We start from the raw sequence: 25,489 nt of genomic DNA on the forward strand, positions 1-25,489 counted from the left end.
TGTTCACAACACATCGGCGTTTATTATATTTCATATGCGCCCGCTTTTGCTCACAATTCGCACAATTGATGGCCGCAAAAGCTTTTGGCTCGGCGCAATTTGTTTTTAATCGTTGCTTGTCATTGACGCAAATTCCGGCGGCAGAATTGGTGCGGCATATCATGTACACGGCAATCTGAACAGTATTTTTATATAATAACAACAACAAGTGGTGTGTTTATATGCAAAAGTATGAATGTATGCATATTGTTTATGTGCGCTTTGCGCAGTGCTCTTATCAAAAACAAATGGCGAAGCGAGAGTATATAAAAACCGGAGTACTTGTAGAAAAACAACAAAAAATTCAATTGTGCGGGGTATAGTTGTGTATCTACATATTTGCTAATGTGTTGTATGTTTTGTGTTGCACTTCGCTTTTTTCCGTTTGCATGGCGAATTATTTATGCATATATATGTATGTAAATATATATGCAACTACTAGACGCATGTCAACATCAACAAAACGAAAAAGAGAGGAGTCATTTATAAAGAGAGAGAGCTTATATATGTACATATGTGTATATGTTTAACGTATATATAATACTGATTTGTATTGCATATAGAAATGGTTGTTCAAAAGCGAAAACACCAATAAAATAACCGAAGTGCAAGGCCTGAAAAAGCTATTTATGAATGTTCATTGCAAGTTGGCGCAGAAAGTATATTATATACTTGCAAATATAAATATGTATATATAGATTTATAACTTAAAAAAATACTTGTACATGTTTCATTTTCTTGAATATATGTATGTATGTATGCTTTAGAAACGAAAATGAAATTAATAGGAAACAAGCAATAAAGTAACGCGAAAACGGCAAAAGTGAAAAGCCGAGTTAGGAAAAAATCAACCCGCTCGTCTTCCTGCATGCCCACCTGCCAACCAAACACCCCCATGCCCTTTATGCTTGCTTATATGTATGTACATATGTACATTTGTTCGTTTGTCACACCGCTGATCGCTCGGCTCTCGTCCCCATCCAAAGTTTAGGTAGCCGGCCCGGCGACCTCTGCTGCGTATCATAACGTTGTATCGTTGTTTGTTGGTGTGGAGCCCACAAGTCAAAAAACAAACAACTGGGCGAAGGCGGGGAGCGAAAGCGTCGTTGCTGTCGCAGCTGCTGTCACTGCCGTTGCTCTGCTACCAGTGGGAATAAACGAGAAATTGCGTTTTATCGCTTGTGCTGATGAAATGTGTTTGTTTTTCGGAAATTTTGCAGCATTTAAAACTTATCAAAAACGGAGTTACAACAAATTTAGTTAAAATATGAAATGTTATGAGTAAAAGTTCTGATATTTTTTAAATCAAAAATCATAAATTTAATGTGAAATGTACCTGCTATCGATGAAAATTTATTGAGAAAATGTCGCGCGTCTTTACTGTAGTTTATGTATTTCTTGTTATGAAAAAAACGTCGTGTTATGAAAATATGGCTTATTAATATTATCTGAACGTTTTGGAAAAAATATCAACATAATAAAACAAATGCAGTACAAATTTCGTATGAACAAATTATTATCTTATCGACAAATACCAGTTACCTATTCAACTTGAAACCAATGGGAGTTTAACAAACAATATTGTTAAAAGCAAAACAACAAATAAATTCAACAAATTCGAAAAAGTCGACAACAATTAACAAAGTAATTGGCTTATTATTAACTCCAATTGGAATTGTACCTCAATTACAGGAACAATCGATAAGGTAAGTTGTGCTGAAAGTGACTAAAAATATTATGTATGTATGTATGTAACCACAATAAAGCGTATGTACATAGATTATTTAAATTCATGGGCACATTAACCGAAAAAACTGTAAACAAAATAAATACATATGTATGTATGTCCAAGCCCTGCTGAAAGCAAGTTAATAATTTCTTGAAAAGGTGACCGTGAAAAGTTGAATCGTTGAAGTGCATACCTACTAACAAATGTATGTATGTATGTGTGACCACACGTCCGTCCTACAAACAATATGACTTTCTGTGCATATATACATACATACACACATGCATGCGTACATATTCCTACAAAATCCTGCTCAGACATATGTACTTATATGTATATATGTATGTGTGTACGTACATATTTACTGTAAAGGAAATTAAACATTTTAAAATGCTTCAATGTTTACTGATATTTTAAATATACATACATATGTACATATTAACTTATTGTATTACAGTTTCTTAGACCAGTTGATTTGTATAAAGAAATTTATAAACCGCTGCTGTAAAAAAGTACGTTACTATTGCCCCAAGAAACATCTTTAATTATAGAACAAAAAAGTATGGAGTAGGGATTATATATATACATACATACATATGTATATATTTATGTATGTAGATAAGTAGATTGAGTACCAAAACTCGACAGCATTCCTTAAAACTGTGTTTGACAATGTCTGTCACTACAAATCTAAAAACACCAAGCTATTGGAGCCTTTCTGGTTAAACCGCACTATGTTTGTGTATCAATATAATATATGTATACGGAAGATATATTTTATATTTACGTACATAGATTTTTTGTTGAGATATAAAATTTTTGAGCTGCAAACTTAAGATTTTATCGAAATACTCCATACATGCATATAAGTATACATTTATTTTACAAAGGGAACCCTATCGAGTTGAGTGAGTTTTTGTTATAGCGGCAGAAAACATTCCTGAAGTAATTTTGAGTTCGTGGCCGGTTAAAAATCCGGGTCCGTTCTGGTTACTTAGACCCAACTGTCGTGAGAACGTTGAAAGGGTTTAGACACAATTTTTTCCCCAATTTTTTATTGCGGGTCCGTTCCGGTTCTATATACTGTAGGTGTTTTCAGAATATGATGTGCTCAATTAACTAAAAATCAGTCAAACTTTTTTCTGAGATAAGAAGTCAGTACCGTGCGAGTCACTTCAAGATGCAAAGATCGGATTTGTGTTATCTTCCCGACATGTTTTCGTGGGAAATCCAAAAGGATGATGTGTTTTCTTTTAATATTCCTACTTATTTGTGAACTCAACTCCAACTAATACAAACGATAACGGCTTAAAGCTTTGTACAGCCCGGTATTTGTTGGACCACATATGTACGCACCATTAATAGAAAAATACCTAAAGCTTGGCCGATAGAAGTTGTTAGGGTAAATTTTATTATGCGATAATATTCATACATACATATGTAAGTATTTATGTATAATAATGCCAACTATTTTGGAAATGAACGAACATAGGTATACTTTGTTATTATTGCGTTATTTTTCTTATTTACCATGAAAATAAGAGAGTACTATTAATATTCACATACAGATGTAGTTATCTCTTTCAAACAGCTGACGTGACATCGATATGTGTATATTATTTTTGCTCTGTTCTTATGTTTGTCCTTTGAGCCGTTGGAGCTTCTCTGAGAGCAAATACTCATGCTGTAATGGGTATGGAATGGCGCAAAGCATGATAGTTTGGGGAAGGTTACGTTTCTTTTATATTGACGTTGAAAATCTTTCCATATACAAATACGTACATTTGTACGTACATATGACTATGTCTGTATTTACATATCTACGTACCTCCCTTTAAACTGAACACACCCTTGGTTAAGCTTGCAAGCGTTGTCCTTCCACAACGTTCCCTTTTAGCGAGAGCTAAACTTTCTCCTTTGATAAATTTTCTTTTTACTTGTACTCTTTATAGTCAGATTATCGACATTTTTTTTTAATATAATTATATATGTATGTATATGTATGTATGTATTTGCCTGTTCAACTTTCTATTCACTTTTATTAACGTCTGTACTCCAAATTCGATTCTGTTGTCAAAAGGGGGTATATAACCAATTACAATGTGTAATAAGCGGGATCACAAAACGGCGCAATGGCACTTATGTACATATGTATGTGCATTGCAAATAATTTATATACATCCATACATACATACTTAGGTATACGTATTGCATTTACGGTTATTGAAATACCTTCATATATTTTGGTATACCAACAATTATACTTGGAGTTCAGACTCTTGTTCTGGAACTGCATTGAAATTTTAAATAAAATAACTATTAGCAATGTTCAGCTAAAATGTATTTTTAAATAAAATGTAAATAAATACTTATTTGTATGCATTAGTATGAATACAGTAAATGGATACTGTGAACGTAAAATTTGTCGGATTAATATCCACTACCTTTTGAAGCGGGTTTGACAATTTTTAATATTTTTTAATATTTTGTTCACGCAAAAGAATAAAAACAAGGTATTTACAGTCGAAGCCTCAAAATTAAGTGTCAACGTAGATTAATAAATGCAAAAAATAACATGTAAGGAACAGCCAAGTTCGGGTAGAATCGAACATTCCATACTGTTGCAATTAGCGAAAAATCAAAGGCGGGGCTATGATATGCTTTCAGGTGTTGGAAAAATGTTATATTGAACAAGTAATTTGAGAAGGGGGTTGGCTAAGTTCGGGAGCAAACGAACTTTTTATACTCTTGGAACCTTCAAGGATTAAAGCCAGGGAAATACCTTAAGATATGTATAAAACGTCAACCTGAGTATCGGATCCATGCAATTTTATATATAAATACTCCATATAACTCATACATTGACCGACGTTTTCGACATAAAATTTGTTAGAAAAACGAAAATCATTGTACGTATTAAAAGGGAGTTGGGCTAGTATCGACCCAATTTTATCTATTAACAATTATCGTGCCACATACAAGAAATATTCAAGCAAGTGAGGAAAGTTCTCTAACCGCAATTCACTTGGAAGTGGTCAGAAACGATTCTTTTACATATGTATGTATGGCTCAAGCAGCTCACGACTTTCGGTTTTAGACCAAGTATCCTCTGGGTAGCCAAAGATCATTCGTTTGAAGACCAGCTAAAGTACAAAGGCGACCTAACCCTCTCCAGGGTTGTGCGCTGTGTTTGGGACCCGCTACGTAAAAACGCCCCCAATGAAAAAGCAACAACAGCCTCGGACGAGAGACCGATAGTTATAGATCCTGGTCCACATATTTGGCACCTAAGGGCTTGAACGATTTTGGAGGTAAAGTTTAATGTGGGTCTATTTTGTTATTGATTTATTGCACTCTTAGTAGTTTTTAGCAGGACCGTTATATGGGAAATGAGTAGGGTTATCTTACGATTTAATCCGTTTTCATAGTTTAAAAAAAATTGCCCACTGTTGCCCCTTGCTACTGCAATCCTCTTTGCCAAATGACAGTTTTATACCTTAATTTAGTGCTTAGTTACGGTACTTTATACGTTTTCGGTTAATGGCATTTTTTGGCCGGCACAGTGGTTCCTACGGAACGAGCGTATCAAGTTTCATCAAGATATCTAAATTTTTACTCAAGTTACAGCTTGCATGGACGAACAGACGGACGGACGGACAGACAGAGAGACAATCACCCGAATTTTATCCTGATCAGCATCCGCTGTATCAAGGTGCTGAACTATGTTAATGTCGTCGTGTATCTCGTATAGCTTATCGTTTCATCGACCGCGGTACTCGCCGTTCTTCTTCTTCTTCTTTACTATCGTAGACACCGCTTACGCGATTATAGCCGAGTTAACAACAGCGCGCCAGTCGTTTCTTTTCGCTACGTGGCGCCAATTGGATATTCCAAGCGAAGCCAGGTCCTGATTAGTGACGTTGTTGTTGGTGTTAATGCTGGTTTCATGATGGACGAAATTTTCTATGATTTCGAAGTTATGACCGTCAACAGCGAATTATTTTATCGAAGTCGGAGAGGTCCTTCGATGAGAAGCTGGTGTGTGTCGATTATGTTTTCACGGGTCTTTTCCAAGGTTTGACGCATGGTGAATATCTGGTCAGTTGTTGATTTTCCAGCTACACTGATAAAGTCCAGTGGTTTGACGGTGGGCTATAATCTTTCACACAATACGCAATGTTGAGGAGGCTTATCCCAAGATAGAAAGATTGTGGGTCTCCCTTTTTGTGGATTGGGCGGAGCACACTTAAATTCCAATCGTCGGGCATGCTTTCGCCCGACCATATTCTACAAAGAAGCTGATACATGCTCCCTATCAGTTCTTTGCAGCCGTATTTGAATAGCTCGGCCGGCAATCCATGGTGTTGTTGTTTTAACGGGAATACTAATCCCCGTCTGGGTGGTAAGGATCATTTGTGTTGTCGTCGGCGTCATCTAACGGTAGGCCCAGGAAACGTGCTGTTTCGACGGGGTCGGACCAGAGCGAGGAGGGTGTTAGATGTGTGGGGTTTGTAGGGCATGCAAAGAGGTGGTCAGTGTCATGCGGAGACTCGTTGCATGCAGGACATACATTAGGTATGTCAGGGTCTATTCTGGATAAGTAGGAGTTTAACCTGCTACAGTATCCAGAACGAAGTTGCGCAAGGGTCACTCGCGTTTCTCGCGGCAGCTGGAGCTCGGTGGTGGTTTGACTCCAAGAACGCCATTCACGGGAAGGGAGTCGGTGAAGGTGTTGATGGCTCCACTGTGAATGGCGGTCAGTACCTGTCGAAAGTCATTTGCACCCGAAGTCCGGTCGGCGTACTGTACGATGTCGTCGACGTAGTCCAGGAAGGACCTTTTGATGCTCCTAGGAGGCTTTTCCGCTCCAAGCAGGGGGCTGCAGGGGTGGTTTCTACGAAAACATCCCAGCAGGAACTGCCAGGAGAGGATCCATCCATCCGGCAATCCATCGGCCCCCGCCGCTTTGTTGTTCTTCAGAGGGCTAACTGCCATACGAAACGGTTTATGGTCGGATAATGGAACGTCTACTCGACATCGTTTGGGGAATCGGGTTTACAGTCACCAGGTGTTATGTTTTCACTGTCATTCAGCAGACAGGAAAAATGTTTCCTCCATAATTTCAGTATATTGTGGGGATCAGTCACTAGATCACCTCTTCTGTTAGCCGCCGCATCTTTTCGTAAAATTTTCGAGCATTACCCTTGCCGGCCAGCTTGGTAAGCTCTTCGTACTCACGCATTACGCATTCGCTTGAAATAATTTCCCTCTACAAATAAATCTTTTAAACATTAGGGTTACCTTGTTTTACCTCACCGCCATGCTTCCATATTATTATCGACCACGGTCTATGCTTTGCTGTATTCGTTTTGATTTTTCCGACTGCCTTATACTATGAGTTAAAGAGAGTTTAAGTCTAGTTAGTTGAGTTGTTGTTGCTGTTATTCGTACCTGGACTCTGCTTGGGAGAAAGTAGCATGTTATCTGTCGTCGACTTCACTTAAGGACTGTTAAACGGGTTCGAACCATAGAGGGAAAAGAGTTATGTGAGTTAACTTCATGAGGCATGTAAAAGGTGATTTGTATCTTTAGGTATGGCAGGAACTATTCTAGATAGGTAGAAGTTTAAATATGGGTTCGACCAATTGAGAAAATTCTTCTAAAGAATTTCCTTTAGTTTGATGAATATGAGTAAACTTCTCTAAAAATTGAACAATATAAATTAATTTTAGCAACAAAACTTCGCCAAAGATTCACTTTACTTACAACCTTCTTTCGTTTTGTCGAAATTCAGTTTTTATACAAGTTTATGAAAAGCTAGTCCAAACGTACTTTTTAAATATCTTTAGTTAAACATTTTCAAACTTCCTAAACAAGTAGTTGTAAGTATTTATGTACGCACACATGTATGTATGTATTTGAGTTTTGTTTTTACTTAAATGAGCTTTAACAATGCTTCCTTTAGCTACGAGTGCATTTACAAGCTGAAAGTGTGCGTTCTATTGATATATTTTTGGCGAAGTTTCACTGTCACTCTCATTCTCACTTTCACTTGAAATGGAAGTTTTTTGTTTGTAGCTTGAATAGTAGTTTTCATACTCATACTTAATAGTGTACATACATTGGTATTCAGTTTATTCTTTTCTGCATTTTCCTTTTCTACTTCGAATAACTAGTTGCGGGAACTTACTTTCATTTCTGCAACCTGGATAGCTGACTCCATATATGTTGGGTCGACACTTTTTGTTCTTCTCCATTCATTCATTCATACAATAATAGTTGGAGGTTTCTTATATAAATGTGTATATTCAAGCTCAATCAGATGTGTACGTGTGTATGTTTTTATATTCGTGGAAGGTCAGAAATATAAGTAACGTCTGTTACCTAATGTTTGCTCATAAAGAAAAACATATTGATTTATCCATGCACCTCTGTATGCTCTTGTACAAAATGCATAAGGTTAAATATGTCGTATTGCGGGGTACGGGTATTTTTTCCAAAACTAAAGTAAATAGCTACTCCTTGGACTTTCCTATTTTCTTCTCCGCCAGAAACGTAACCCGCATCCTCAGTAAAGAAAAGCTTTGGATAAAATAGTATATATTTCAATCAAAGCAGTTCAATGAAATCATTTGACTATAAGTGTAACACACACTTAACATCATCATTCATAGAAAGTCAAAAAGGATCACGAAAGAGGACGTTGTATTGTACCAATTCAAAAATTTATATTTAAAACTGCAACTTACACCGAAAGTGTTCGGACGCATTAGACAAATTACCATTCTCCCTCGAGTTTGTGCATTTAACACCCTTTTCTGTTAAAGTTTCAATAAAGTTAGACCTTGTTTATAAAAATTATACAGATTTAGTTCATACATACATACTGTGTGTGTGTAAGTTTTTATCTTTTGAGCATAATATTTAAAATATAAAAACCCAAATGTATATGTGCATAATTGTGATCTTTATTATTCTATTTAAATATTCATTTCTTATTTAATTAAAATTAGAATTCAACAGGTTTCAAAGTAATGAATCTCGATAATATGAATGCTACTATAATGGTAGCACATACAAAGCAAAATACGAATGTATAAAATGATTCTTCAGTGAAAATGTCGGTAAAAGCTGGTATATCTTCGTATATCTGTTCAATTACAGCTAATGTACCTTTATGTTTTTTGACCATTTTTTAAATCTCTAAAAGAAGCACTTGATGTAAAATGGTTTTAGCTATGCTTTTGATTTAGCTTTAGTTTTATTTTTTCTTCGATCCTTTTTTGCCACCAGCACCGCCTGCTAGTTTTTGTTTTTCTGCTTTAGTAGTTACCTTGGATGTGATCTCCTCAACGGGCGCTAACGTTGAGACGTGCTTGTTAAGTAGCTGCAAGAGTTCAAGTGTTGTCAAATTACTGCTGACAAAACGGACTTCTTTCACTTGAGCTTTTTCTAAAACAAAAATAATGTTAGAAATACAATTTCATGACAATATGAATCCTTACCTTGTGCGGAATCAATTAAAGAAAATTTCACCTCCGAAGGTTGACGATTGCAAACCACATCTGTTTTTATGACACAGCTGGGATTGGTAAGAGATATTTTAGGAGTTGATAGCAAAGATAGAAAATCCCTAAAGAAAGAAAAAAAACATTATAATTTTAAACATATGTTTATATATTATATAGCTTCAGACTTGTTTTTATTATTTATTTTTAAACAGATTGTGTCGCTATATCTGATATAGGGAAAATAAAGGCCTCAAACTGACACCGACACCGACAAAGATGTCCACGGAGCGTGAGCTCGCTCCGGGAGGACCAGCACAGCTCCATACTTTACCTGTCGCTTTCTCAGATCTCGGAACTACACTACAATTGAATACCGCTGTTCGAATTATTGGCAAAGTGTATGGTAAGTATTCTACTTTAAATTTGATTTAATATTGCATGCGTATATGCCTCCTGCTTGGTCGATTGTATAAAAATTTGCATGAATAATCTCGAAGCTTTATATTTTATATATCGTGCAATCTGACAGTCGTTGCTCCGTATTGCGCATGCCACAAAATGAGTATTTTATTTTGACAATGTTGAAATAAATTACATGGTTTGGCGAATAAGGAGTAAGAGTTTATAACCGATTCGGTGGGCTTGTTTGTACCGTGCTTTAGTTACCTTGTAGACCTCACATTTTCTGAAAATGGATCAAACGTAACAGTTATTCTCTTAACTCCTTTTAAATTTACACTTTTCAAATGTTTGCTTATAGCTGCAATTATCCCATTCGATCGTTTTAAAGCTCCACTGAAGGGTATGGACATTTTGTAGCCTTTTGTGTTAAGTTTTTAATAAATTAATTTGTATATCTTCGTACTCGTTTCTAGTTGTTTTATAATAATCGTATATTATGCCCACTTCCAAGCGCATGACATTTGCTATCAGCAGCACAGAGTTGCTCTTATTAGACTACTTCAGTGGTTTTGAAACTTAGATTTGAGTTAAGATGTAAAAATTAGAATTATTTAATATTTGGAAAGTTACGATATGTATACAACTTATTTATATATAAGAATACATAATTCTAAGTTATGAGTGTGTAAATATCATAATAAATTCCAAACTCTTCAATTTCTCCAAGTCATAAAAGTTAAAAGCAACATTCGTCAAGGGTTCAAAGTTTGTGAGCATGACAACACTTTTGCTTACGATATGGTACATCAATGTTCGAAATATTTCGAATATATGCACACACAAACTTTATTCCGAACACCCAGGTGTACAACAGAGAAAACTCTTTAAACGATTGTTTGTAAATATATCTTATTCACTCACACCCTTTGTTTCTCAGTTCGAAATCTCGTTTAGATTTGCAAGGTGGTGGACTAAGGAAAGTCGTGTAAAGAAAGAACGTTGAGAATCGTGAAAAAATTGTTTCGAGTGCTGCTGCTGAAATTTTCAATAGAATTTTTTGCATAATGTGTGGAGGCAAAGTTAGAAAAAATATCAAAAAAGTTTAGGGCTTGTGCTAAATAATATTATGTGTATGAACTCGAATTGTAAAAATAGTTGAACTATCACAAATCGGTTCTCGAAATTAGCAAAGCACATTTTTACGTCTTCAATCGGTTGGTATGTTCGTGTGTTAAAATCAAAGGAGCCCCACTCGGAAGCAGCAGCAGCCAAATTATTAAAACGGGAATAAAAAAACTGCAGTTGTAGATCATCAGCAGAGGTCAATAATACAAGTTATAAATCGCGAAAGTTGAACTTTTATTGTGTTCCGTTTCATTGCTACCTGCCATTTAAGGGGGAAAACGCTAGACATATATTCCCTTCACAAATCAAATTCACAGTTACGAGCGATGCTCAAGTGTGCCAGCTTATTCCCAGTATAAACAAACAACCGATTCTCAAAGCATTTTTACTTATAATAAAATGAGTAAACACAGTTGAGTGAAAAATTGAAAAAATAATATTACTACATATACATAACTATATAAATACCTACATATATATATAAATATATCAATATATATAATGCATATTGTGCCTGAGATTGTGTTCTAGATTACTGCAAATCCAAAAACGAAGTTTGTAGTTCAACATAAACTTCAAAGTGTCTGTTAAGTGAGGTTAATATAAATGTGAGAATATTCAGTTCTTCATAAATACGTCACCACAAATTGTAATACATACAAAATTTTGTGTACTACGAACAGGCAGCTAAACAATAAACTAAAAACAAATACAACATTTTATTGAATTAAGAGAATTAAACGAATTCCAACATTTAAGTGATAGTAAGAAGGCTGAAATATTTATTTAGCAATAAAAGCAAATGTGCTGAAGTAAAATCGATAATATTAAACAATTAAAAAAGCAAGTTAGAACTGCGGTATTTATAATAATAACAACTCAATACGAAAAAGACTCATTTTAACGTTTAGTAAATATAAAGTTACAAATCGTACTAAAAATAATTTCGAAAAATGTATCCACACGGACAGCGTAAGTTTAAAATTCCCGAATCTATATAACTATTGAGTTACGGATAATACTTTACTATTAACGAACTATATATACACTATTACTGATTTAGTACTAAGATATTTGATATATATTAAAATCTATTATAAAGAATGTACATACTTGTTCATTTGTGGATCTGGAAGATTAAATGTTAAGATAAAATTGATGTGATAACTTTAAAAAGTCATTATGACATTTGTATAAATGAAATGAAATGAAATGAAATAAAACACCACCAATTATTAATATCAACGTAACGCGTTAAATAGTTAAGGGTCTCCAACTAGAAGAATATAATAACAATGAATTTGAATGTGGCCTATAACATAGAATCTCCTGGGGCTCCACCATTGGTTTTAGGATCATAGCTTAATAACCCATTAAAGTTCTATATATGGACAGAATGGTAGGCCGTTCATATTTTATTAATTGTATAGTATGCTGCCAAACTAAATTGTTGGTAATCTACAGATTTTTCTAACAATAAACAATATAAGATTTTACATATATTCTTTTAAATTCTCTATATAAAATTTATAAGTTATAATTTTTTTATGGCCGATGGAAATTTATATTTTTTATTCGGGTTTCTAGTGTAACGATCAGTAAATATACAATATAGAGTGATCAATTTTCTAAGCGTGGGTTAAGTTCAATCAAAACATTGATTTTTGTTTGTTTTCTTTAGGGAACATAAGATTTCGTTCTTATTGACTTCTATCTCAAAAATTAATGTTATTAAGTAAATTTATTCACAAACTACAAAAATTAAATTAATATAATTAGCCCGCAAAGGTAAAGATCATACCATGGTATCGGTAAACCGCCACTGGTACTACAGGACTTATTAAAAACCATATATAAACAAAAATAAATTAGCAAATTCTCAAACCTGCCCTTTTGTTTCAGTAGTAATAATAAATATGTTTTCTCTGTAAATACATAGTGGTTATAACTTTTCTGAAAGTTTGTAAAATTTTAATAATTCTTTGACTTATGTATATATAAATAACAGTTTAATAATATTTTGCTTATATCTATTTAATGATGAGCAATATTTGTTATATACAATTTAACTAGTTAAACACATTTTTCCATCCCATACAACTACTTTTGTCACACTCTCAAAAGATGATTTAGATAGCATTTAAATGAAATTAAATTAGAAACTTTTAAGAGAGTTTAAATATCTGTAATTTACTTGTTTATTTTAAAAAGAAAAACGCGGTCAAATATAGTATGTATAGTCACTAGTATATAAATATATTTATGTAAATACATACATACGTTTAATATCTATAAGTATATGTGCGTTTATACATAAATGTACATAAGTTTGTTATCTTATCAGATAGGAATAAAAGAAATTGACGAAACGAAATTATGTCAGCTGCATGGAGAAACACTTGTTTAACAGTTTAAAAAGACGTGACGTACTAAATAAGAAAAAAATTACTTCATTTAACCCTCGTCGAGACCAACGGTCTGATACACTTAGTCGAGACCAATGGTGCTTGGCTAGGCCCCTATGTGTTTACATACATTTGTATGGAAATACGTGTTGTATTTACGCTCATATATGTATGTACAATATAGATAGATTTTTGAAATTTCTTACCTCTCAATTTGATTGAAATCAAATTTACCGCTTTGTTCACACTTGGCGTAGCAAAAGCGTTCACAAAAAATGTAACATTTTGAGAAAAAATACATTTTTTCTTAACCTTTTAAAGCGCTCTAGCGGCTAAAGTATTTGACTTAGGTTGGTCAAATAAATTGCACCGGTTGGGTAATTTAAAGAGCTTTCAGGAAATGTATAATTCCAAGGCCCAATTGCCCCCAAGGCCCCACCGGGGGCGTGGCAATAAGCGAAAATGGGTTTTCACCATGTCCCCCCCTTTGTTTCACTACAGTTGGGGAGGTATGGGGCCGGGGGAGATCAAAACCATTTTGCGAGTTAGCTCGCCCCTGGGGCTTTCAGGGAAGCCCTCAACCTTCCCTCTATCTCTACCAGGGGCGTCGCAATAGCGTTCACAAAAAATGTAACAGTTTGAGAAAAAATACATTTTTTCTTAACCTTTAAAACGCTCTAGCGGCTAAAGTGTTTGACCTAGATAAACATACAAACCAATTTGGACATGTAATGAACATGAAAACAGATAAATTAACCGTGCGAAGTAATAGAAACATTCCAAAGTTCATATATTTTCATACAAAACATATGGGGTCTAGCCAAGCACCATTGGTCTCGACTAAGGTGTAATATTATAACATCCTTTTTTCGTCCTTTTCGATACGATATCCTTGAATTTTTTTTTCTGAATTCTATAGACAATAAAATTCTAGGAAGCTACCTGGAAGCGCAAGTCGTTTGTTACACTCTAAATATATTTAAATAACATTTAAAAACAAAATATGCCTGGCCAGACCCGTTGGTCTCGACGAGGGTTAATACTAATTAGTATGTCCAATATTTATTTCTAACACGGAATCCAAATCAGTACCTTAATAAATATTTATAATAGTTAAGGAATGTTTTTTTTAAGGTTGACTTAATTTTACGCCTTGTGGGTGTACTTAGCTGCGAATATAAACAATGGTTTCTTTCAAGAAACGTTATATTTAAAAATTTTAGTGAAACATCTATAAGCGTTCAAAAAATGCAGTCTGAAATAATATTATGTCCCTAGAAGCTTTTTATATACAAAAAACTGTAGCATGAATTTAATTAAACATTGTTACAAGGTCTATATACTATACATACGTATCAATGCATTAAGGAATATATTTAGTGTTAGAGTTACTTATGGTATATTAATTTACTATTTATTATACAATATTATAGGGTGTATATAATATGTACAAACATATGTGTGTATGTTTATGCTTTTAATTTAAGCTTAAACTTATTACATATACATATTTTATTTAATGGTGAGCTGCGTCGCATAATATTAATGGTACTAATTCTAATTCCTCTATTTTATCATCCCCTCACATTCCTTCCGAATCAATTGAATTCACATAAATTTCAAATTGGACTCACATTCATATTTTTTGTTTCTTTATTTTTTATGCACTTTTTATTTTTATTTTTACAACTAAATTGTGTATTCTTTTTGATTTTTTCTTTTTATTTTTCAATTATAGAATCTCAATGGACACCTTCGCCCCCGCGGCCTCAGAGCCCCACTCAATCGCAGACCAGTTTCGAAAACCTCACATGTAAATTGAATTGAAATTATTTAGAAATTGAAAATTTTGAAATTAGTGATTTGAAATGTTTTCTATATTGGCTGACAAAAATTCTCTTTAGTTTCGTTTGTTTGCTTGAACATCATTTTTGTTTTTTTATTATTAAACCTATAACTTCTGTTGGTTTGTCTTTTGTCCTACGTTATTTCCTAATCGCATTATTGTAACTAAACGCATTCTCAAACGTATTGCATAATTACTAATAATATAAACAGGGTTATTGTGGAATCTGATAATTTGTCGGAATCAGTATTGAAACCGAGAAACATTTGTAGTAGTTATCACGAGTTTTGATATTATTGATTAAAATGTTCGAATCAGAGTTTATTGATTTTCGGTGACATGAAAATATTATAGTTGATTCGTATATGTTTTGCTTACTTTTGAGAAGACGAAAATCCAATCATACATCATAAAAAAACAGAATTGATTTGTAATTCTGATAGCTAAGCAAATGCATATGTCGTGAACTCCTCAACAACCCTGAAATTGTAGATATGTACTTATATGTATGTACTCTTATATTTTTTATATGTAAAATTTTAAACTAACCACACTTTTATTTGTAATTATTTAAAAATGTATTTGTGCGTATGTAATGTAATAATATATTGAAAAGGAATTTTCATCGGTTTATATATGTAATTAACTCTTTAATGCAAATATTTTTTTAATAAGCGTTAGTTTGAGGGATATACTGGCAGAACTATAAATAATTTAGCTGTTTCAAAATTAGACAAATATTGTGAACGCTTACCGAAACCGGATTAGATCGCCGAGATAACAGCCCTTGACTGGATAAAATCGGACTAAATTCTGCCAACGTAGCACTGGCTGCTGTGGCATGCTAAAAAGTTCGCTTAAAAGGTGAACATTCTGTCGAAATTTGTTAACAGGAAAATAGGGCTAAGGATCAGATTCGTGGAAAAAGGACGTGGAAAGGATGAATCCGAAGCCCAATTTTTTTTTATAGTTTTCATTGATGTGAGCCACGGTGAATAAAACGTTGTGATCTCTCTTATCACACGCTTTGTAAAGGGTTTTTGTAGATCTAAATTTTTACTAACGACGTTACTTTGGCCTTAGCAATCTTTTTTACGGACATGTAATATCAGTTCGTGGATATTTTTATTGTCATCCTAATTATTTTCTTTTTTGGTCGACCAACAAAAGTGTTTCCACTCGATTTCGGGGTTTTAAGGCTTCTTGACATTTTTATCATTTTAATAATAAAAAAAGCTATAATAAAAAAAATGCAATCCAAACATTAGGAAATTCAAAACCTGCTTGGATTGCTTTTATTTACATTAGTTAAGAACAATATCGCATTTTTAGTATGTGCTCGATTTCATTGGCTGTTATTCGAGTTTTTTGTTTTAAAATTTTAAGTAACTTATAACTTTATTGGTTTTAATAAATAATAAAGTAACAATAATATGTGATTATGCAAGAACGTCGAAAATTGTACAAAATATCACTTACATCTTATTTTATATTTAAATTGTAAAAGGAAATAATAAAATGTTTGTAAATTAAATGAATACCGTTACTCGTGTCGATGTACAACGCTATTCCGCCGTTTAGCACTAACCCTCTATATCTCTTTTTTTTTTTTGTTTTTAGAGGACTTAGGTTCGAGTATACATTTTTTTATCAGTCACAGTATTACTACTAATCCATAGCAAATTTACAATAGATTATCTATTACTAATCGCATTCATTTTGTCTTGCGTAGTTTATTTGTTATTTAAAGCTTCTATAGCAGACCATTGCCTTTAATCGTAGTTTTTATTATTTTTTATTTATAATTATCTGCCTATAACTAACACAATTTTTTGGTCTATAACAGCGCCACCAGCTACCGGTTCATCAGTGAATCCCACCGCCGTGACCAGCCCGAGTGCGCAAAATGTGGCCGTTGGAGGCGCAACTGTGGGTGGCGCTGGTGCCGCTGGTCTGGCTACACAAGCCTCCGCAGTCGCCTCGCCATTGGGTGCGACAGCTGCCGCTTCGCCCACCACGCAACCTGAACTGCCAGTATTCACGTGTCCGCGCAGGCCAAACTTGGGACGTGAAGGTCGACCCATAGTTTTGCGCGCCAATCACTTTCAGGTGTCTATGCCGCGCGGTTATGTACATCACTACGATATCAATATACAGCCGGACAAGTGTCCGCGCAAAGTGAATCGTGAAATCATAGAGACTATGGTACATGCATACAGCAAAATATTCGGTGTTCTAAAGCCAGTATTTGATGGACGTAATAATTTATATACGCGTGATCCGCTTCCCATCGGTAACGATCGCTTGGAATTGGAAGTAACACTACCAGGCGAAGGGAAAGATCGTATTTTCCGCGTGACAATTAAATGGATGGCTCAAGTGTCGCTTTTTAATTTAGAGGAAGCACTAGAGGGCCGTACACGCCAGATACCATATGATGCAATACTTGCATTAGATGTCGTCATGAGACATTTGCCGAGTATGACGTACACTCCAGTTGGTCGGAGCTTCTTTAGCTCGCCCGATGGTTACTATCATCCCTTGGGTGGTGGCCGTGAAGTTTGGTTTGGTTTTCATCAAAGTGTGCGTCCTTCCCAATGGAAAATGATGTTAAATATTGACGGTGAGTGCGAGAAAAATATTATTACTTAATATTACCATATTTCCATACAATTAAACAAAAAAATGTATTATTACTATAGGTTTGTTTTTTTCTAACAATTGTTGTCGTTTCTTTTAGTTTCGGCAACGGCATTTTATAAGGCGCAGCCGGTAATAGATTTTATGTGCGAAGTACTCGACATACGAGATATTAACGAGCAAAGAAAACCGCTGACCGATTCACAGCGTGTGAAATTTACAAAAGAAATCAAAGGTCTTAAGATTGAAATTACCCATTGTGGTGCCATGCGTCGCAAATATCGTGTATGCAATGTTACACGTCGTCCAGCACAAATGCAATCGTGAGTGTTTAAATTCATAAATCCTATTTCTATGTATTTATATCTTTTTTTCTAACTTATTATTTTAGGTTCCCCCTTCAGCTAGAAAATGGTCAAACTGTTGAGTGTACTGTAGCAAAGTACTTCTTGGATAAGTATCGTATGAAATTGCGTTATCCACATTTGCCATGTCTTCAGGTAGGACAGGAACATAAGCATACATATTTGCCCTTGGAAGTTTGTAATATTGTCGCCGGTCAACGTTGCATAAAAAAACTCACCGATATGCAAACGTCGACAATGATTAAAGCTACAGCACGTTCGGCTCCCGATCGTGAACGTGAAATCAATAATTTAGTTAAGAGAGCCGACTTCAATAACGATTCATATGTTCAGGAATTCGGCCTGACCATCTCGAACTCTATGATGGAAGTACGTGGGCGTGTGCTACCACCGCCAAAACTACAATACGGCGGACGTGTATCAAGTATGACTGGACAGGTGAGTTTAAAAGATATTAGTGGACGGTTATATTATTTTGCATGTCAAAGGTTTGCAAATAATATATTAGAATAGAATTACCATTCGAATTATATTTTTATTATATTTTTCAGTTAAAAATATGTAAATCTCCCTTTTCATTCCAGCTTTTAATATAAACTTTTTTTGTATATTAGTTATTCCAATCATTAAACTAAAAACAAATTCTCGATTTTTAAACTCGAAACGACTAGAACTTCAATTTATTTTTGGGATTAATATTTAAATTTTCAATTATATATATTTTTTTTTTTTGTAATCAATTAAAAATTGAATTTTTAATACAATTATTTTGTATTAAAAAGTCGCAAGCTTAGCTATATAAGGTTACCATTTTTTATTTTTATTTTTATCCTTGTTTAATCCCATCTGATCGGAGTTTACGAAGATAGCTTGCATTTGTACGATTTTTTCCAAGATATGACCGTTATAAAACTTATGCTTTTATTCCCGAACAGCAACTTTTCCCACCCCAAAACAAGGTCAGCTTGGCTTCACCCAATCAGGGTGTCTGGGATATGCGCGGTAAACAATTTTTCACCGGCGTGGAAATTCGTGTTTGGGCTATCGCCTGTTTTGCACCACAAAGAACCGTACGTGAAGATGCTTTGCGAAATTTTACTCAGCAATTGCAGAAAATTTCCAACGACGCTGGTATGCCCATAATCGGACAGCCGTGCTTCTGCAAATACGCCACCGGACCAGATCAAGTGGAGCCCATGTTTAGATATTTGAAGAATTCGTTCAATGCTCTGCAGTTGGTGGTTGTTGTGCTACCTGGAAAAACACCTGTTTATGGTAATGCAAATATTTTCATAAATGATAAATATGTTGCAAATACTCATTGTATTTTTTTTTCCTCTAATTAACAGCTGAGGTAAAACGCGTCGGCGACACAGTGTTGGGCATGGCAACACAGTGTGTTCAGGCTAAGAATGTTAATAAAACATCACCGCAAACTTTGTCAAATCTTTGTCTCAAGATTAATGTGAAATTGGGTGGCATCAATTCCATATTGGTACCGTCGATCCGCCCGAAGGTTTTCAATGAACCAGTTATCTTCCTGGGCGCTGATGTCACCCATCCACCAGCCGGTGATAATAAGAAACCTTCGATTGCCGCAGTTGTTGGCTCTATGGATGCGCACCCATCACGCTATGCCGCTACAGTACGCGTGCAACAGCATCGTCAGGAGATTATACAAGAACTCAGCAGCATGGTACGCGAATTGTTGATTATGTTTTACAAATCCACTGGCGGTTATAAGCCCCATCGCATTATATTATATCGTGACGGTGTTTCGGAGGGTCAATTCCCGCATGTCTTGCAACATGAGTTAACCGCTATACGCGAGGCGTGCATTAAATTGGAAGCAGAATATCGCCCAGGCATTACATTTATTGTGGTTCAAAAGCGACATCATACGCGTCTCTTTTGCGCAGAGAAAAAAGAGCAGAGCGGCAAGTCTGGCAACATACCGGCTGGCACAACAGTGGATGTCGGTATAACACACCCGACCGAATTCGACTTTTATCTTTGCAGTCATCAAGGCATACAAGTAAATATTAGCTAAATATTGTATTGGAAATTTAACTAACAAATGAATTTTCACAGGGAACAAGCCGACCTTCGCATTATCACGTATTGTGGGATGACAATCATTTTGATTCCGATGAACTCCAATGTTTGACATATCAACTGTGTCACACTTATGTAAGGTGTACACGCTCCGTGTCGATACCAGCACCCGCCTACTATGCTCATTTAGTAGCTTTCAGAGCTAGGTTTGTAATAATATTCTATTTTTTACCCCGAACAGTGTGTTATGTTTGCTAAGAAGATTGTGGCACTCAGAAGTTATATACATATGTACATATATGTATAAATGACGAGCGTGGACGTGACGTGTATGTTATAATATGTTAACGAGATGAGTCGATTTAACATTGCCCATTTGTCTGCCCGCCTGTATATATTTTTGAGATTTTCTTCAGCGAATTTTGTGAAATCTCTTGCATTGACTGAAAACGGGTTTTATGGAGCGGCAATTTCACTTTGGGAAACAAGAAAAAATTACACGGAGCAAAATGTGGTGAATACGGTGGTTGATCGGTAATATTCATTGCGTTTTTGGTTTTAAGTTTGGTCACAATAGCGGCTAGATGCGATGATGCATTATCATCGGTAAAACCCGTGTTTCCACATTTTCGGCCGTTTCAATATGGTCAAATAAATATAACTTCATATTTACCGTCTGTTTCTCCGGAACAAATTCATGATGCACTAACCCACGGATATCGGCGTAGTTTTTTGGTTTCGGCTCAGTTTTTTTCCTCCCATTCCGATGATTGTTGACTTGTTTGCATGTCTAATTCCTAAATCCTTGTCCCATCGACACTTCTAATGCTCTCCATGAATGTGGAATGAAAGCAAAATTGATTAATTTTAATAAATTATTTTTAAAATATTTTCGAGCTTTGGTAGAAGCATCTCATCCATCGCCATCTGTTTGTCAGTAGCGAAACGTATCACATTGTCACAGCTGATTTAAACATTACAAAGAAAAAAATGTAAACAAACAAAAAAATTAAAAGCAATTCACCTGACAATCGACTTCCAAAATCAAAAAATGGAAAATATTTAAAACAATACAACTTTTTATAAAAGAATACGACATTGCTATGTTTTCTTTTAACAAATGCAGTTGAATTTCCTAACTCGAATCGCCAAAATCCACAAAAAAGACTTTTAGTTAGAGAAACTTCTAGTTATGGTAGGAAATTTGTATAAAATGCTACTTCTATTGCCAATTAAAGAGTTTGAGTTATAGAAATTAAGCTGTATTAAACGATGTGATTTTTTTAATATCAACAACGGCTAATACAACCGCTTTGTTTCTCCTTAGATACCATCTAGTTGAAAAGGAACACGATTCAGGCGAAGGATCTCATCAAAGCGGCTGCTCTGAAGACCGCACACCTGGCGCAATGGCACGTGCTATAACGGTGCATGCCGACACGAAAAAGGTCATGTACTTTGCTTAAAGGAACTTTGTATTCTTTTTTTTCTGAAACATACTATTGTAACATTAAAAGTGTACTATAATACAATTAGTTAATATGGAGAATTCATGCTCTGTTCAGTATGCTGAAGTGAGTAACAATTCAATAACAACTACAGCTTAGTAAAGAATGCTGTGGAAAATAGTTGTTAGGCAAACAAAACACAAATCGATGCATTATTTTACTAGAGATAATTATACAAAATTGTATATTAATTACAAATCTGCAATAAGGCTATGTAGTGAACACTACACTATAATGTGCAACTGCAGCAGAACAATAAGTTGAAATGATTTTTTAACATACAGTCAATGCTTGTCTAAGCGATTCTGTTTCTTCCAACGCTGCTTGGTTTGTTTTTGCTTGGAGTTTACGTTAACAAATTTCGTAAATATAAAAATTTCGCAAATTTTTCAACTTTTTGGCATATACTCATGATTTATAGAAAAGTAAAATTCTGAAAACGCTACAATAATTCCAATTTTATAAAAAAAATTAAAATTTTGAAAACGCTATAATAATTCCAATTTTGCTTTTTTATAAATCATGAAGTATATGCGAAGTAGTTAAAAATTGTTTATGTAAGTAGAAAAGTATTTAAAAATTACTCCGACACTAGGCGAAATTTGTATATTTATTAAATTTGTTTATATATATGCTTTATTTCCATTGCTTTCCATAATATAACTATAACATTAATATTTATTAATTTATGTAATATTATACCATGCTACACAAATATGAGCCGATTGTGTCTACTACATGAATTCTACATATTAACTAATTGTGTTCAAATACACTTGTAACTCTCGACATATGTTTACTATGTATGTAGTTGGAATTTTTTATTATTTTAATATTTGTTTATAATGTGAATATAAACTATTTTTATTTTGTAAGCGTACAACTCCCATAAAGTGAATAGCTTTATAATAATTCAAATGTTAATTCAATTATTGTTTAATTTTATGTATTATTTGCAACCCTGTTTCTGACGGGTATCTACAAAAGAATGCATTTGTAATTAATTGCTGTACCGATTTGCATAGTACCCCAAAACTCGAAGTATCACGAATATTCGAAGCTTTCTCAATGAACTCAATTGCATTTCGATATATTTTGAAATGTGTTTTAGAATGGTACAATTATTTAAAACAAATAAATAATAAAAAAAAACGAAATACATTCATTGTGCTGATAAAGAATAAATTAACTTCCGTTTTAAGTTTGCCACAACACGTCGTCATCCGTCTTCGCATTAGTACCTTCCCTGTGTAGTGCATATTACACGCAAATTTACGCTGTAGGTAAATGTAGTAAACTCCAAGCAAAAACGAAACAAACTCAAAGTAACACAATGTCACTTACGTTTAATTGAACGTCAATGAACTTTAATTTAGTTTTTAGTCTAGTTTTTAAGCACCTGAGCTGGGCAATTCTACGCAGCTATAATGGCCAATTTACATATATATTTCTATCAATCAATTATATGTCAATTAATTTGCTCGTTTTTCACGAATTGCACGAAAATTAGAAAATCGGAAACCGCAAGTTAGAAACTCATACAAACAATTATAAGCGAATAACTTTGTACTCAAAACCCCACAGTAAAAGGCAACACTCATACTTATATACATATTTTGTGTTTTTCGCATTTAGTAAAGTAATTAAATAAGATGTTAAGTTCAAATACTTCAATAATGTATTCCTGGTAATATTATTTTCTCATACATTTAGGTATTGCAAATCTTATCGTAATTTCGAAGAAAAATGTGCCAAAATTTTGTATATTGTATTGTGAATCGTTAAATAGTTTCCAACAACCAACTCAAACTACTTTTGATTTTCAAAAACTTGTGTGTGTATTTATTATTATTATTATTATTTCTTCTTTGCGCATAGTTTCCTGTAATCTCTTGTGTTAAATCTCATGTACCCATATCACATGCACATGCACCTGCTCTACACAATAAAAGTAAAATGAGTAAATTTACGATATTTAAACGAATACGTTTTAACAATAATAACTTAAGCATAAAAATACATAATTACTTACATACATACACATAATTATTTCGCATTAAGTCTTAGTTATATACAAAACTGTATTTTCGTGTTTGGAACGAGCAGCAACAGCAGCAGCCGAAGTAACAGAGCTGCTGGCCATTGGGGGCATTTACAAAACGCCTGGCAATTAACATTTATATCAATTTGTTTAATGACACAGCTTAAAGTTAACATTACATTGTTTTTCTCTCTCTTTAATTTAATTTTATCTAACAACATTTGAGTATATTTAATAGAAAGCAAAAAACCAAAAACGAAATATTAATTTTAAGCACTTTAAAAAAACCGGGAAGCAAAACAAATACATAAGCAAACAAAAAAAATGTTATCGATATCAAAATGTCGTAAATTTAGTGAAATAAATCAAAAATGTAACTTTTATTTCATAAGTTAACTAAGTTAAGCAACACAAAGAGAGGGTAGCGGGAAAAACCAAGCATTAGACCTTAACTACGAATATGTATTTATAAAGAGAAAAATCAATTTTATGACGCACCGCTGCGGTGATGTCAATAATGCGATGATTTCATTTCTTCTAAACAAGGGATTAATTATAATTTTTTATTAATATATCATATATTCATATATATACATATATATATGTATGTATATGGAAACTTATTGTAATTACTTAAAAGCATTCAGAATATACTAAATACAAAAATATAAAAAAAATTGTGTTTGTATCCACGTAAACACGAATGTGTCATTGAATGTTTCAAATCAACAAGCTGAATCGTGTTGCATATTTCGTACATACAGTAGACTACCTAAATTTTTATTGAAGTCTTTAGGTCAAAAGTGTAAGGTGTTATATCCACTTGTAAGTCAGAAAAAAACATGATTTTTTTTTAGATGTTTCGTTTTTTAATGATTTTTTGTTTTGTGGTTTTTTATTTTAGTTTTTGGTTGTGGTGTTTTTTTGAATTTAGTTTTTTTTGTGTATTTTTTAATTTTAGTTTTTTTGTATATTTTTTAATTTCGTTTGTGATTTCTTGTTTTTACTTTGTGATTCATTGTTATGTTTTAATGTTTTTTTTGTAATTTTTTATATTTTTTTGTGATTTTTTGTTTTTCTTTTAACATTTATTTTGTGATTTTTTGTTTTTTAATTTTTTTTATGATTGTTTTTAGTGATTTTTTGTTTTTTTGATTGTTTTTAGTGATTTTTTAATTTTTTGATTGTTTATAGTGTTTTTTAATGTTTTTCTGTGATTATTTTTTTAGTGATTTTGGTTTTTTTTGTGATTTTTGTTTTTTTTTTGTGATTTTTGTTTTTTTTGTGATTTTTGTTTTTTTTTGTGATTTTTGTGATTTTTTGTTTTGTCCTGTGATTATTTATTTTTATTTTTTTTTGGTATTGTGGTGTTTCTTTGTTTGTCAGTTTTGGTTTTTTATGATTGTTTTTGTGTAATTTTTTTGTCATTTATTTTTTAGGTATTTGGTGTTTTGGAATTTGTTGTTTTTTTGTGATTTTGTGTTTCTAGTTTTTAGTTTTTTTTTACTTTTTGTGATATTATGTTTTCCATTTTTATTTTTTTTTTATTTTTTTGTTTTCTCTTTTTATTTTTTTATTTTTTTAGATTTTTTTTATTTTGTATTTTTTTGTATTTTTTTTTAATTCTTTTTTTATTTTGTATTTTTTTGTATTTTTTTAATTTTTTTATTTTGTATTTTTTTAATTTTTTTTATTTTGTATTTTTTTTGTATTTTTTTTATTATTTTTTTTTAATTTTTTTTATTTATTTTTTTTTATATTTTTGGTTTTGTTTGTGTGATTTTTTTTTGAAGAGGCATTTTATCTAAGATATAAATAAAAAA

The 25,489-nt window shown here is 33.3% G+C and overlaps 3 protein-coding genes across 7 annotated transcripts; 1 reads left to right on the plus strand and 2 right to left on the minus strand.

Moving 5' to 3' along the window:
• The first annotated feature begins 115 nt into the window (after positions 1-115).
• LOC105224698 (protein argonaute-2) lies at positions 116-23,957 on the plus strand. 5 transcript variants are annotated; one of them, XM_011202856.4, is made up of 11 exons: positions 116-356; positions 1,260-1,745; positions 9,492-9,682; positions 14,950-15,024; positions 16,904-17,680; positions 17,798-18,020; positions 18,089-18,500; positions 18,998-19,337; positions 19,412-20,097; positions 20,154-20,323; positions 21,445-23,957. In XM_011202856.4, the coding sequence occupies exons 3-11, from the start codon at positions 9,556-9,558 to the stop codon at positions 21,581-21,583; spliced, it is 2,949 nt and encodes a 982-aa protein (XP_011201158.1). In that variant the 5' UTR covers positions 116-356; positions 1,260-1,745; positions 9,492-9,555; the 3' UTR covers positions 21,584-23,957. The 5 variants fall into 5 exon arrangements, with proteins under 5 accessions (XP_011201158.1, XP_019845243.1, XP_011201159.1 ...); XM_019989684.3 differs by having other exon boundaries at positions 9,516-9,682; XM_011202857.4 differs by lacking the exon at positions 14,950-15,024.
• On the minus strand, positions 8,715-8,960 carry LOC109579441 (uncharacterized). Its single transcript, XM_019989687.3, has one exon. The coding sequence runs from the start codon at positions 8,958-8,960 to the stop codon at positions 8,778-8,780; it is 183 nt and encodes a 60-aa protein (XP_019845246.1). The 3' UTR covers positions 8,715-8,777.
• On the minus strand, positions 8,715-10,173 carry LOC105224699 (39S ribosomal protein L53, mitochondrial). Its single transcript, XM_011202859.4, has 3 exons — positions 9,946-10,173; positions 9,274-9,401; positions 8,715-9,220 (listed from the first exon to the last, which is right to left on the minus strand). Exons 1-3 carry the CDS (start codon positions 10,089-10,091, stop codon positions 9,030-9,032), a joined length of 465 nt encoding a protein of 154 aa, XP_011201161.2. The 5' UTR covers positions 10,092-10,173; the 3' UTR covers positions 8,715-9,029.
• Positions 23,958-25,489: the final 1,532 nt, after the last annotated feature.

Source organism: Bactrocera dorsalis, chromosome 3 (assembly GCF_023373825.1).
Source record: "Bactrocera dorsalis isolate Fly_Bdor chromosome 3, ASM2337382v1, whole genome shotgun sequence".
Lineage (NCBI taxonomy): Eukaryota > Metazoa > Arthropoda > Insecta > Diptera > Tephritidae > Bactrocera > Bactrocera dorsalis.

Bases quoted from the DNA above. Each gene is read 5' to 3' on its own strand.
- LOC109579441 (XM_019989687.3), bottom strand. From the start codon at position 8,960: ATGGTCAAAAAACATAAAGGTACATTAGCTGTAATTGAACAGATATAC.
- LOC105224698 (XM_011202856.4), top strand. From the start codon at position 9,556: ATGTCCACGGAGCGTGAGCTCGCTCCGGGAGGACCAGCACAGCTCCAT. The intron at 17,681-17,797 runs GTGAGTGCGAGA...CGTTTCTTTTAG, and splicing joins AATGATGTTAAATATTGACG to TTTCGGCAACGGCATTTTAT. The intron at 20,324-21,444 runs GTTTGTAATAAT...GTTTCTCCTTAG, and splicing joins TTAGTAGCTTTCAGAGCTAG to ATACCATCTAGTTGAAAAGG.
- LOC105224699 (XM_011202859.4), bottom strand. From the start codon at position 10,091: ATGTCCATACCCTTCAGTGGAGCTTTAAAACGATCGAATGGGATAATT. The intron at 9,402-9,945 runs GTAACTAAAGCA...TTCTTTCTTTAG, and splicing joins GAAAATGTGAGGTCTACAAG to GGATTTTCTATCTTTGCTAT. The intron at 9,221-9,273 runs GTAAGGATTCAT...TTTTTGTTTTAG, and splicing joins TTTAATTGATTCCGCACAAG to AAAAAGCTCAAGTGAAAGAA.